This window comes from Zootoca vivipara, chromosome 1 (assembly GCF_965207765.1).
Source record: "Zootoca vivipara chromosome 1, rZooViv2.hap1.1, whole genome shotgun sequence".
NCBI classification, from domain to species: Eukaryota; Metazoa; Chordata; class Lepidosauria; order Squamata; family Lacertidae; genus Zootoca; species Zootoca vivipara.
Window position 1 is genome coordinate 57,996,676 of NC_142582.1, and position 13,520 is coordinate 58,010,195.

Below are 13,520 nucleotides of genomic sequence, written 5' to 3' on the forward strand. Positions count from 1 at the left end.
CCGCGCAGTGCCCCGCCTACCAGCCCAACGCCCTGGCGCCCTGCGCCACCGGGACTCTACCTAGAGCCGGCCCTGCATATAAACAGACAAAACTTAATTCTTTGGAAAGGAAATTGAGAAGCAGAGAAGAATTAATTCAGGTTAAGTAAGAATGCAGTGTGCAGGGAGGGGGGAGGCCGCCGGCGGGGCCGCGTGGCTCCCCAGCTTGCTGCACTCGCTGGGGCACCCCTGGGGGGCTGGCACCCTGTGTTTGAAATATGATTGGGGGGGGGCGCCAGAAAGTGATCTCGCCTAGGGCGCAAAAAACCCTAGCACCGACCCTGCTTCCAGCGCGACCATAATCTGGCAACACTGCTGAATCTGAAAGAGAACAAAAAAGAAAATGAACAGTGTTCACCTATGGAACATTTCTAGCATGTATCAGCAGTTCCATTGTGGTTTGTACATTTTGACCTTTCACCTTAAAAACAACCCTAGCAAATTTAGCATCTCTAGTACGGTAATAGGAAGTTACTTTTTTCATGCTCCAGTGAGCTGGCAAAGAACATCTGAGGCAATAAGAAAATTGCTTCAATCCAAGTCATTAAGTCCATGAAGTTGATGGAAACCAATATGCTGTAACCTATATTGAGTCACTTCTTACATAACCATAGCCATAGTCAGTGTTGCCAGGGAACAGAGTTTAGTTTTCTGGGATTGGTGCCATCTAAGCCTTTTATCTCATGACTTGCTGTACCTGGGACAGGTACTCCCAGGACTGTTATCTGAAATCCACACTAAAGAGCCATGCTATACTTTTGGAAAATAATGGCATCATTATACAAACCTCTGAATATATATCTATATCTATCTACAGTATCTATCTATCTGAACTCAGTGGAGAAATTCTCTGTAACACAAAGATTATTCATTTGACCCAGCCTGCTTCCTCCAATGACAGCAGATCCTGACATTTTAAATCATACTTCATACTCTTCTGCAGGAAGCAAATAATGTCAGACCTCTTGAGCAAACATAGATCATAGTTATTACTCCAGGAAGCCCATCCTTCTTCTGTTAGTTGAGCAACAACAAACCTTTTGTTTTGTGGACAAGGAAAGAGGATTGCATCCAAGATGATATACAGGAGGGTGAGGAATAGTGATTTTGGGTGATTCTTTCATTTAGCTCTTAAAGGTAAAGGGGCCCTGACCATCAGGTCCAGTCGTGTCCGACTCTGGGGTTGCGGTGCTCATCTCGCTCTTTAGGCCGAGGGAGCCAGTGTTTGTCTGCAGACAGCTTCCAGGTCATGTGGCCAGCATGACAAAGCTGCTTCTGACAAATAATAATAATAATAATAATAATAATAATAATTTATTTATACCCCGCCCATCTGGCCGGGTTCCCCCAGCCACTCTGGGCGGCTTCCAACAAAACATTAAAATACAGAAATCAAAAGCTTCCCTAAAGCCTTCTAAAGGTCTGGTAATTGTTGTTCTCTTTGACCTCTGGTGGGAGGGCATTCCACAGGGTGGGTGCCACTACCGAGAAGGCCCTCTGCCTGGTTCCCTGTAACTTGGCTTCTCGTAGCGAGGGAACCACCAGAAGACCCTCGGCACTGGACCTCAGTGTCCGGGAAGAACGATGGGGGTGGAGACGCTCCTTCAGGTACACTAGACCGAGACCGTTTAGGGCTTTAAAGGTCAATACCAACACTTTGAATTGTGCTCGGAAACGTACTGGGAGCCAATGTAGGTCTTTCAGGACCGGTGTTATGTGGTCTCGGCAGCCGCTCCCAGTCACCAGTCAAGCTGCCGCATTCTGGGTTAGTTGTAGTCACCTTCAAAGGTAGCCCTACGTAGAGCGCATTGCAGTAGTCCAAGCGAGAGATAACTAGATCATGCACCACTCTGGCGAGACAGTCCACGGGCAGGTAGGGACTCAGCCTGCGTACCAGATGGAGCTGATATACACCTGCCCTGGACACAGAATTGACCTGTGCCTCCATGGACAGCTGTGAGTCCAAAATGACTCCCAGGCTGCGCACCTGGTCCTTCAGGGGCACAGTTACCCCATTCAGGACCAGGGAGTCCTCCACACCCGCCCGCCTCCTGTTCCCCACAAACAGTACCTCTGTCTTGTCAGGATTCAATCTCAATCTGTTAGCCGCCATCCATCCTCCAACCGCCTCCAGACACTCACACAGGACTTTCACCGCCTTCACTGGTTCTGATTTGAAAGAGAGGTAGAGCTGGGTATCATCCGCATACTGATGAACACCAGCCCAAACCCCCTGATGATCTCTACCAGCAGCTGCATATAGATGTTAAAAAGCATGGGGGAGAGGACAGAACCCTGAGGCACCCCACAAGTGAGAGCCCAAGGGTCTGAACACTCATCCCCCACCACCACTTTCTGAACACGGCCCAGGAGGAAGGAGCGGAACCACTGTATGACAGTGCCCCTAGCTCCCAAGCCCTCTAGACGGTCCAGAAGGATGTTATGGTCGATGGTGTCAAAAGCCGCTGAGAGGTCCAGCAGAACTAGGAAACAGCTCTCACCTTTGTCTCTAGCCTGCCGGAGATCATCAACCAGTGCGACCAAGGCAGTTTCAATCCCATGATGAGGCCTGAATCCCGATTGGAAGGGATCCAAATGGTCCGCTTCTTCCAGGCGTGCCTGGAGTTGTTCAGTAACCACTCGCTCAAGATTTGAGACTGGGCGATAGTTGGCCATATTGGCTGCATCTAAAGACTGTTTTTTAAGAAGTGGTTTAATAACCGCCTCTTTCAGCGGGTCTGGGAAGGCTCCCTCACAGAGAGAAGCATTCACCAACCTGCGAAGCCCATCGCCCAGCCCTTCCTGGTTAGTTTTTATAAGCCAGGATGGGCAAGGGTCAAGGAGACAGGTGGTTGGTTTCATTCGTCCAAGCAGCCTGTCCACATCCTCGGAGGTAACAGATTGGAATTGATCCCACACAACTTGACTAGACAGGACTCTAGCACTCCCCCGCCCTGTCCCTGCTCCCACGGTGGAGTCTACCTCTTCCCAAATCTGAGCGACTTTATCTGCAAAAAACTTTGCAAAATCATTGCAGGAGATCATGTGGCCCGTACTGGGCCCGGATGGAGCAGGTGATTCCGCTAAATTACGAACCACCTGAAAGAGTCTCCTGCTGCTGTTTCCTGCAGATGCGATGGAAACGGTGAAGAAGGTCCTCTTCGCCGTTGCCATTGCCACTTGGTAGGCTCGAAGTTGAGCTCTAGCCCGTGTCCAGTCTGATTCAGAATGAGTTTTTCGCCACCGGCGCTCTAGCCCTCTCAACAACTGTTTCATCGCCCTCAGCTCTGGGGAAAACCACGGGGCTGTCCGGGCTCCATGCAATTGGAGAGGGCGCTTCGGAGCCAGGCAGTCAATAGCCCTGGTTAACTCCGCATTCCAGCGGGCCACCAGGGAATCAGCTGAAAGGCCATCAACATGGGATAAAACATCCCCTACCACTCTCTGGAAGCCAATTGGATCCATTAAGTAGCGGGGGCGGACCATCCGAATCGGTCCCACCTCCCTGCAGAGGGGAAGGGTTGCGGAGAAGTCCAGTTGCACCAGAAAGTGATCTGACCATGGCACTTCTTTTGTTTAGCTTTTACTTAATGTCAGATCACCAACATCCATAGAGGTAAACACCAGGTCCAAGGGATGTCCACGGCTATGAGTTGGGCCAAAGTTATTCAGCTACAGCCCCATGGAGGCCATGCTTTCAATGAGCGGCTCCTTGTAAGGTCGTGTCGGCATGGATGTTAAAATCCCCTAAGACAACCAAGCTAGGTGTCTCCAGGAGCATATCCGACATGACCTGAAGCAGCTCGGGCAGGGAATCCTTGGTGCAGCAGGGAGGTCGGTACACCAAAAGGAATCCTGTACTGCCCCTATTGCCCAACTTCCAGAACATGCACTCAGAAAACTCGGTCTTACCAATAGTACGCCTGGTGCAAACTAATGACTTCCTAAAAAATCACTGCAACCCCCCCCCCCAGATGGCCTGGGTTGCTGTGCGTAAGAGAAACCTGGTGGACAAGCAGCGGCAAGGACAGGCCCATCTGCTTCATCCAACCAGGTCTCTGTCACACATGCCAGGTCAAATCCTCCATCCACAATCAGGTCGTGAATGGCAGTGGTCTTATTCATCATTGTGGGTATCCCTTGCCGATTCCAGTATCCGTCCGGTCAGGACCAGACCAGGAGGCAGGGATAGTCCTCAAACAACGACTAAACCTGCCTCCTCGGTAATGACATGGTCTGGTCTTAGCGTAACTCCTCCTCCTCCTACCCGTGACCACTGAGATCGGTTGTCCCAGTGCATCCCCCCCTGTGGAATCGGCCCCGGCCATTTTGCTGGCTGGGACCCCCTCCCGGGCAGCCCTGACCCCTCCCCTTAAAAACAAAATAAAACCTCAGCAAAAAAAGCAAAAAACAGAACAAAAGAAAACCACAAAAAACACAATAAAACAATAAAAACCAAGAGCAGTAAAAATTACAAATATACCAAAATTAAACAAATTCCCAAACTCAACTAAAAATCTCTCCCACCTACTACACCAAAGAAAATTAAAAAACATTTTAAAAATGTTTTAAAAAACATTTTAATAAGAACTCTGTGCTGTTCTAAGTTCCCCTGGGCAGCAGCAGCAGCAGCAGAGCAGCAGCAGCAGCCCTTATGAGGCCCTCCAGGCCCCGCCCTAGGCCAGGTGGAGCAGCGCACGGAAACACCGTTTACCTTCCCACCGGAGCGGTCCCTATTTATCTACTTGCACTTTGATGTGCTTTCGAACTGCTAGGTGGGCAGGAGGTGGGACTGAGCAACAGCAGCTCACCCCATTGCAGGGATTCGAACCACCGACCTTCTGATCAGCAAGCCCTAGACTCTGTGGTTTAACCCACAGCACCACCTGGGTCCTTACATGGCTGAATTAAAAGGGGTAGGGGGCATTGTTTTAGGCTGAATGCAGAAGCAGCACAGACTCGAGATTTGAAGAGCTTTTTGTGATTTGTGGGTTTGAAATGTAGCTTCTTTGCTTATTCCTTTATGACAAAAGAGGCTCTTTCAAAACCTGCAAAGCTGACACACTGGTATGTGGCATCACATGATTATGATGTCACCACACCAAGAAATTGCCCGTTCTAGGGAGAATCAAAATGAATCCCAACCTGAGGGGATTATTTTATTGCAGAAGGCAGTGGACTTGAGGATAATAAACAAAACCATCCATTTCCCCTAACCACTGATGTCACATTACGTTCAATACATTGCACTATGAGTCAGCACTTGGGACTTTTTTCAGCCGTTAACTTTCCAGGTGCTAAAGTGAGCAGCAACCTCCCCCCCTCCCCCGTTTTCCCTAAATTGCTGGTGCGTAGCAGTCAAGTGTCCAAAATTAAATGCTTCAATTTTGCACGGCTGCCGACTACTTGGCACTCGGAGCGGTGTCACCGCCGTCGCCTTCAAATGAGACTTTGCTGCCGCCAACCTCGCGACAAACAATGCCGCAAACACCGAATGGAATGCGGCAGAATTACGTCGTCTTTGCAGCCCCGGCGGCGATGTTGAGAGTCTAAGCCACATCGAGGAGGGGGAGGGGGAGGGGGAGGGATGCCAATTCTGTCTTCTTGCGCCCTTTTGTGTAGCAGGATTTAGTTTCCTCCAATGATGCAGTGCATTTTCATACCCATCCCACCTGCCTCCGTTTCCGATTACTTTTATTGAGGTTTAGTTTGAGATGTGGATCCTATTAAATACTCACCCCCTGGTCCACGTGCCAGGGGAAAGGGAGGAGGCTGGCTGAATGGATCAAGAAAAGAAAATGGAGTCTACAATACAAACAAGGGAGTGGAAATGAAGTGCGGTGTGTGAGAGGGGGAAAATACACAACTGGTGGCGAGAGAGGGAGCGTGCAGAGAACCGCTGGAAGATGGATAAGCGGAGGAAGAGCTGCAGGCTGGGCTCGCAGGGTGGGGGCGGCGGAGGGAAGGAGGGAGCCTGGGCATAGCCGCCGCTCCTTTTGTGCGTGCCGGGGGGGGCAGGGGAGGGGGCGGGGAGAGCAGCCGCCGCCGCCACCTTGCTCCCTCTTTCCCCTCCCCCCAACCCCAAGGTTCTCTCCTCTGCATTTTAGTCTATGCGTATCGCAGGGATACGCGCGAGAGCCTAGGCAGCGCCGGATAACCAGAGCAACGGGGAAGGCAGCCAATGGACTTCTCGCGCCGCGTCTTCCCTCTGGACCAATCGGGGAGAGGCGCGGCCGCAACCTTGCGGTTGGCTCGGGCACGTAGCCAATCAATAGAGGCGAAGAGAGAGAGGAGGGGGGGGTTGGTGGTGCGGATGCGAGCGGGTGGGAGGGGGCAAGGCTGATGAGCGCGAGGTGAACGCGCGCACGAGGTCCGCGTGCGAGCGGCTATAAGAACCCTTGCGAGCGCCGCGCGCCGCATACCGTCTGCGGGGTTCGAAGGCTAGAGGTGCGCAGCCTTTCCTGTGTGTGCGTGTGTGGCGCTGCCGTTGTTCCTTCTGCCTCCCAAGCTCGCTCTCCTCTCGCTCGTTGGCCATGAAGACCAAGTTCTGTAACGGCGGCGAGGCCGACCCTTCCCCGCTGGGGCTCCTGCTGGGGTGTGCCCAGGGCCCGGTCTTGCCCGCCCTCACCCAATCTCCCTCGTCGCTGCCGCCGCCGCCGCCTTCCTCTCACGCCGAGGCCGAAGCCAAGGAGCTGGGGCTCCGCGGGCAGCAGCAGCAGCCTCTCGCCTTGCCGCCGACGCCGCCGACCCCTCCCTCCCCGCCGGTGGAGGAGCAGCCCGACCCCCGCACCCGCCGCAAGGCGTATTTTTGGTGCAGGGAGTTCCTGCGGGGGGCGTGGCGGGGGTTGCGGGAAGATCAGCTGCGCATCACGCCCATCAGGTCAGCCACATACGGGGGTGGGGGGTGGGAACATCAAGGGATCAGCCTTCCAGGGTGAATGAGATTAAGAGCTGTGTGTCTGAGCGTGTACAGAGTGCGTTCTCGTCGCCACGAAGCAACCACATCTGGCATCAGGTTTCCAAGAGAGGGTTGTTCCATGACAGTGCGGCTCCTTCAAACCTGAAATGAGGGGTGGGGGTGGTGAAGGGGTGGGCTGTTGGCTCTTGTCGGACCTGGCACCTTTTGTCTCCCACAGTCTTCCTGATAACGACGTTATGGAGGGGAGTCTTTAAGGCTTCATATCGGATCTATACGCACTGAAATGTTACAGGGAAACCATTGTCCATATGGTGGTACTGTCGTTTTCTGCCAAGGGCACGCCACGGACCTCCCAAGAGTAATGGAAGGGCAGAAGGAGACCTATGCTTTGGGGAGATGGCAGCTTCACTGCTGCCAAGGACCCTCGGTGTTTCTGCATATTGCAAACAGTGTTGCCTTCTGTCTGAGAACATTTGAAGATATCTCAATAGATAAATTAGTTAGGTGAATGATCGACTCATTCCTGATATCTTCCTAGGCCATTGTTTGCACTAACCATGGTTTAGAATCCTAACAATGGTTCGAGCTTTAAAATGTATAGGAATATTGTAGTCTAGAGCTGCTTGACTGCTTTTGTTTCTCTTTTGTACTCTATGGAGATAAAGCAGTGGCCCCAACTATTAATTCAGACATTACAACCAAATACAGTAAGCACAGCTAATGGTTAACAAGCCCATTTTAAGCCATAGTTTGTTTCCTCTCCCCCCAGTTTACTGGATAATTCATGAACTGAACCTCACAGTTCATCATCTTTAACCATAGTTAGTGAATTGTGCAATTATCCACTCTCCAGAACCTTTGACACAAATGGAATTAAGAATAGAAAGTAATGTGTGGAAGTCCATTTACTTTTGGGAGCACATCTTTTATCTCTGTAGTCTAGTATGAGACAGATTTTTTACCAGAAGCAAGAGTAGGGTGTGCACACATACATCTTTCAAGCCACCAACAGTGATAAAGTTGTGTGTGTTAAGCCTTGAGCTGTTTTGTTGAACTCGTTACCATACTTTCATCTAGGGCAGTGTTTCCCAATCTTGGGTCTCCAGCTGCTGTTGAACTACAACTCCCACGACCCCTAGCTAGCAGGACCAGTGGTCATGGATGATGGGAATTGTAGTCCAAAAACAGCTGGAGGCTCAAGTTTGTGAAACCCTGATCTAGGAAATTAAATGAATTCCACTACATGTGTGGCTAAATAGATATGTATGCTTGTGCCAAAAAATGTGTTGCACTTCAGTTTGATTTTATTCAGTTAACTATTTTGAAATGATTTCTATACAGGAATTGCTTGTGTTATATGATTTGAGCTGATGGTGTTTCTGGAGGTTTTTGTTTGCTTACATTAGCCCATAGTCAGAAAGGAAAATCCATTTAAAAAAACCTCTTTAAATATATTACTAAGTTGACTTCATTGATTGTCTAGTAGCCATTAAATGGGAATGTACCATTCAAAAAAGCTTCTGATGAGGTGATGAAAAGTTTAAGACAATATTTTTAAAATGTGAGTCAAACTTAACTTGTAAGATGGTTTCTGAACAATGAAATGTGTATTCTACCCTGTTTGTTTTTTTTGAATGAGACTGCTCAGCAGTATGAGTCATTTTTGGCAACAAGTTACTGTAGTATCAGGTGCCTTGCTCTGACTCTCAATGCCAGCAATGAGTAGATAACTGGCTTGGGTATAGTATGGGTAAGTACAGAATGCCCAACAGTTAATACTCATACCAGATATGTCAGAGAAGGATTTATTGCCCTGTTTAAAAAAATGTTTAAAATATTTTATTTAAAATATTTGTCCTGTCCTTTATCCCAGATCCATGGACAAGTAACAATAATTTTTTAAAAAACTAGAACATATCCATGGGAATACGTATACATATAGTATTTCCCCATTTAACATGTTTAGAATTTTAATAGTTAAACTGAACTCTAAAAGCCATAGTTCCAGAATGTTCACAAGTGGCTGGACTACTTGTATATTTTAAGGGCATTTGGCAGAATCACACTGATGTGTAAAAGAGGTCATAATGTAACCCAAGAGGTCACAATATAATACAGTGTTGAACATTATTACAGCCCAATTCTAAATACGGTATGTTGACTTAGAAATATGGAATATTACTGAACTTAGTGGAACTTAAATTTCCTTTTTAGTATGCTTAGGAATGTAGCTTTAATATCTCTATAATTTATTTAAAATAGACACTTTCTTAAACACACAACTGTTTGCAACTTTTAGCTCAGAAGTAAGTCCAAATGAATTTAATGTGATTTCCTCCTAGGGAAATGCGTATAGGATTGCAACCTGAATATGTTTTATGAACAATCAGGAATTGTGGTTAAATTTGTTTCAAATATACTAAAACTATCTAAACCCATTTTTAGTTAACTCTGAGAAGTGGTCTTGTTATATCAAAACATGGATGAAAACGATGGGTGCATACTGCTCCTCTTGTGGTACCAAAACTAGAAACCAGCTTCTAGGATATCTTTACTTTTCTATGGGTTATATACAGTATAAATACATAGAATACAATTCTTTTAGATACTGATATAGCTGTATTTAAAAGAATCTGGGACTGCTGCCTATCTGTTGAGCCATGATCCTCAGCATCTGCAGTGCTTTTGTTTCTGAGCAAGTCTACTTAAGCTTCAACTGAGAATAGACACACATGGTCCCCCCCCCTCTCATTATCTCTTCCATCTCACATGCCCTGCAATAAAGACTTCACTCTTGCAAAAAACAAAACCCACCCCAAAACACCTGGGAATAGCTCCTTGCTACTTACCTTTGTGTGGAGCCTTATACTGGAGGGGGGTGGGAGAACACCTTCACTTCTGGAGCAGCCTTTGCCAATGCTAGCTAGGTTTGATGGGAGTTGTAGTTGAAAACATCAGGAGGGCAACAGGTTGTTGAAGGCTGTTCTGGAGTACCCAAGTCTTGGGGGTTCTAACTATATGGGGCCTTTAGGCACATTTGAAAACCAGAGAAGCAGTTGTGGGTACCCATCACACACCACAACCTAACAATATTTTTTTTTTAAAGAAATTTTTATTGATTTTACAGAACAAAACATACAGTATAACCCTGTCCCTTCGTCTTCCCTCCACACACCGGTCCACTTCTGCCACCAGTAGGACCCGTGTGCTTTAAGAATCAAAGGGGTCCAATTGTGAATTGAGTTCTGCTTCCCCCCTCCCTCCTCCCCCCATATCCCCCCCCTGCCACTGAGAGAACAGGTAGGGAAGAGTTATGGGGATCTGCATCCCCCAACTCTTTCATGATCATATTAACAAACCTAAAAGAAAAAGAAAGAAAGAAAAAACAAAAGAAAAAACAGAAGAAAAAAAATTGGGAAGAATTCAAACTTCCCAGTTCTTATTATTTTAACATCTTAATTGCGACTCCCTCGGTGGTCTTCCTCATGGTTTTCCAACAAAAATTGATTACTTGTGGCGAATTTTCCAACTCAGTTTCAAATCTTAATCTTATAATATTAACTCAATCCTCCTCCTTTTTCATGCTGTCCCCCCACAGGTCCCCTCCTGCCACAAGAGGTACCTGCAGGGTAACAGCACTTCCAAGGTTCCATTTCCTCCTCACCCATCTGGGCACCCCCTGCCACTGAGTGCCTCAGAATAAGAAGAGGAGGGTGGGCAGCTTTCTGCCTAAACACCTCACTTAACCTGCAATAATTTACAATCACTTAAAAGTTCTTTCCCAACCATTCTTATACTCCCTTAAGGAAACATAGCTTTTTTTCCCTTTCTTTTTGCATTCCATTTCCTCCCCCCAAGTCTTTTTCCCCCAATTGGTTCAGCGTTTCCATTGTCAAGCCAAGATTTCGAAAACCGTCTTTCAGAAACCAAAACAATACCTTTTAACTAAAGTTTTTACCCCACACCCATTCTTTCCCAAATCCATCTCCAGACCTTTGCCCCCCTTTGCCCCTGTCCTTCCCATCCCACAAAAACCCCACTCCACATTTTAACCCTTCCAGGATCTTCAATTCCATTAGACTTTAAGTCCCTTTGTCTCTCATCTTCTTGTTCTGCTTGTTTTTCTCCCTTTTGGAGATCATCTTTTGCTTCATCCCAAACAAATTTGTCATAGTCCAAGTCCTCTTCAAATTGTTTCTTATCACCCACAGTCTCAGAGTCAATAATCTCCAAATTTGAATTAACCTCTAAGTCCTGGACTTGGACTTCAATCTCAACTGGTGGTGAGCTGGGATGTTGCCGTTCCTTGTAAAAATCTTCCCATGACAGCAAGTAGTTCAGCACAGTCTCCTGGAAGGCTCGAGAAAGTTTTGTTTTCATACCTCTCGTAACCGCAGATAAACAGGGTGTAGGGAACAATGGGTACTGGAAAATTCCTTTCTCAGACGATCGACTCCATTTTGGCTGTTCTTTTTCTTAGTTCTTAACTCAGTCCCAAATCCATTCTTACTTCCAATTTAAGTAATTCTTTGACAATTCCAAACAATTTTTCCTGTTCACAGCAGTGCAATCAATCCACCCGGTCTTTTGACAGTTTGACAGCTTTTGACAGCTGTCAAAGCGCTCTTCTCTTTAATACCGCTGTACCTCAAGGGGTGCCAGACTCAGGGGCTGAGATGGTTCCAAAAAGTCTTTTTTCCCTCTCGGGTCCACAGTTTCAAATTCTTTTGTTATTCGGCTTAGGATTTTTTTTTCCAAACGCCTCCCAGTTTCCCATTAGGAAGAGACCGGCTTCCGTTTCTTTAAAGTCTCTCCTATTTTCCAATCAGCAAATTTAAGGTCCAAATCAAAGTTCCACTTACTTCTTTAGGAATCTTTAGTTTCAAATCGGAAGAATCCGCCGCTTGCCGGGTCAGGACTCGGAGCTTCGCTTCCCGGAGGCAAGATGTGGCCCAAAATGGCTCCCGCGGTTCAACCCCGCCGGCTCACGATCGCTCTATTGAGCTCTCGGGCGGCGGGGGATCCGCCAAACGGAGCGGCCGCTGGGCTCCTGAGTCATCGGAACTCTCGATCCGATGTTTTTACGGGGAGTCCGCTCGCTCTGCGGACTTCCCCCCCCTCCGAGAAGCCAGGGACCTCGGCACGCGAAAGTCCCTGCGTCCTTCTCACCGCCGCGACGAACCGGAAGGACAATAGATCCTTCTTTCAACCCTAATTTTAGCAGTTGCGGTGGGAGGAACTTGTGTGTGCCAGGGAAGGCTTCTATGGGTGCATACACTGTTGCAAGTGCCACACTGAAGACCCTTCACATCCTCCAAATGTTTAAAATGCAGGCATTACTAAACACAAATTTAGGTTTCTTCTATAAGGTTTTTGTTTAAGAGGTACTAAAGCATTGTTTTTCTGCTACTGTAAACTTTCATTTGTACCTGAAGAATAAAGAAGTACTGGTATGTTGTGGAGGGAGGTGCTTACGGTAATTTTCCCTGCCTGTGTTTCTGGTACAGTATAGGTTTGTTAGGGTACATTTTTGGAACTCTGGGGAAAGAAGTTGCGTAGAATGTTGAAAGAGTGGGTGCACAAACCTGTTTTCTGGTCCGAACCTTCCCCTGCTAAAGCTGCTTTTCTCACACAGAAAGAGATGTCAGGTTTTTCAATAGAGTATAGCAGGCATCCCCAAACTGCGGCCCTCCAGATGATTTGGCCTACAACTCCCATGATCCCTAGCTAACAGGACCAGTGGTCAGGGATGATGGGAATTGTAGTGCAAAACATCTGGAGGGCCGAAGTTTGGGAATGCCTGCAGTATAGCATGCAGTTCATCCTTGAAGTGCTGGTTGAAAGTTTTTACTGAGATTTGCTGCTTTGTCATCTTTTTCTGGTGTATAACTTGAGTATTCTCTGTGTAGTCTTAAGGCTCTTTGTGATAGGTCATTGCAAATCAAGGGCTTTTTTGCAATTGAAAATAAAGTGCCCCAGCTGCACTTCAGTATTGGGTTTCTAGTAAAAGATTAGGAGTGGGAAATAACTCCAAAGATAGGGTAGTAGAAAGATTGGCTAACTGGCAGAGTAGTTTCTGGTACTCCTTTCTGCTGTGGTATCTGTGCAATTTGATGCTCTGGACATAGATCGAGAGTAGCTTTTTGTGGTTTTAATTATTAAATTGGACTATTCTGCCCCTAGGAAAAAGAATCCAAACTAGCAAATGCTGCCTATTTTAAATGTTTGTTCATTTAGCTTCATACATATTTCTTCATTTAGATTCATAAACCAGTTATGATGGTGTGGTTTTCCTTCTGGATGGAAGTGCACAATAGGGCTTGCTTTCAGATTTAGAGCTGCTACTACTTCAGCAGCACAAGTAACTGTAAGGTTCCTTGGTGTTCAACTGGTGTTATTAAAACAAGGCAAGCAGATGCTTTGCATAGGCACATTCTTGCTGAAGGTTCCCCCTCCCCTACCAAATATGTTTTGGCAGCCCAGTCTATTTATGAAATAAATGAGTAGCAAATTGCATCAATATGAATTGTTTAAGTTTCTTCTAGTACTTGAGAACTTCAGC

The 13,520-nt window shown here is 47.2% G+C and overlaps 1 protein-coding gene across 1 annotated transcript in view; it reads left to right on the forward strand.

Moving 5' to 3' along the window:
* The first annotated feature begins 6,332 nt into the window (after nt 1–6,332).
* Nucleotides 6,333–13,520, forward strand: part of CHKA (choline kinase alpha) — a 30,260-nt gene continuing 23,072 nt past the window's right edge. The window contains exon 1 of the mRNA XM_035122532.3: nt 6,333–6,919. Within this exon, the coding sequence (XP_034978423.1) occupies nt 6,573–6,919 (347 nt within the window). The 5' untranslated portion in view covers nt 6,333–6,572. The remainder of the gene's footprint in view (nt 6,920–13,520) is intronic.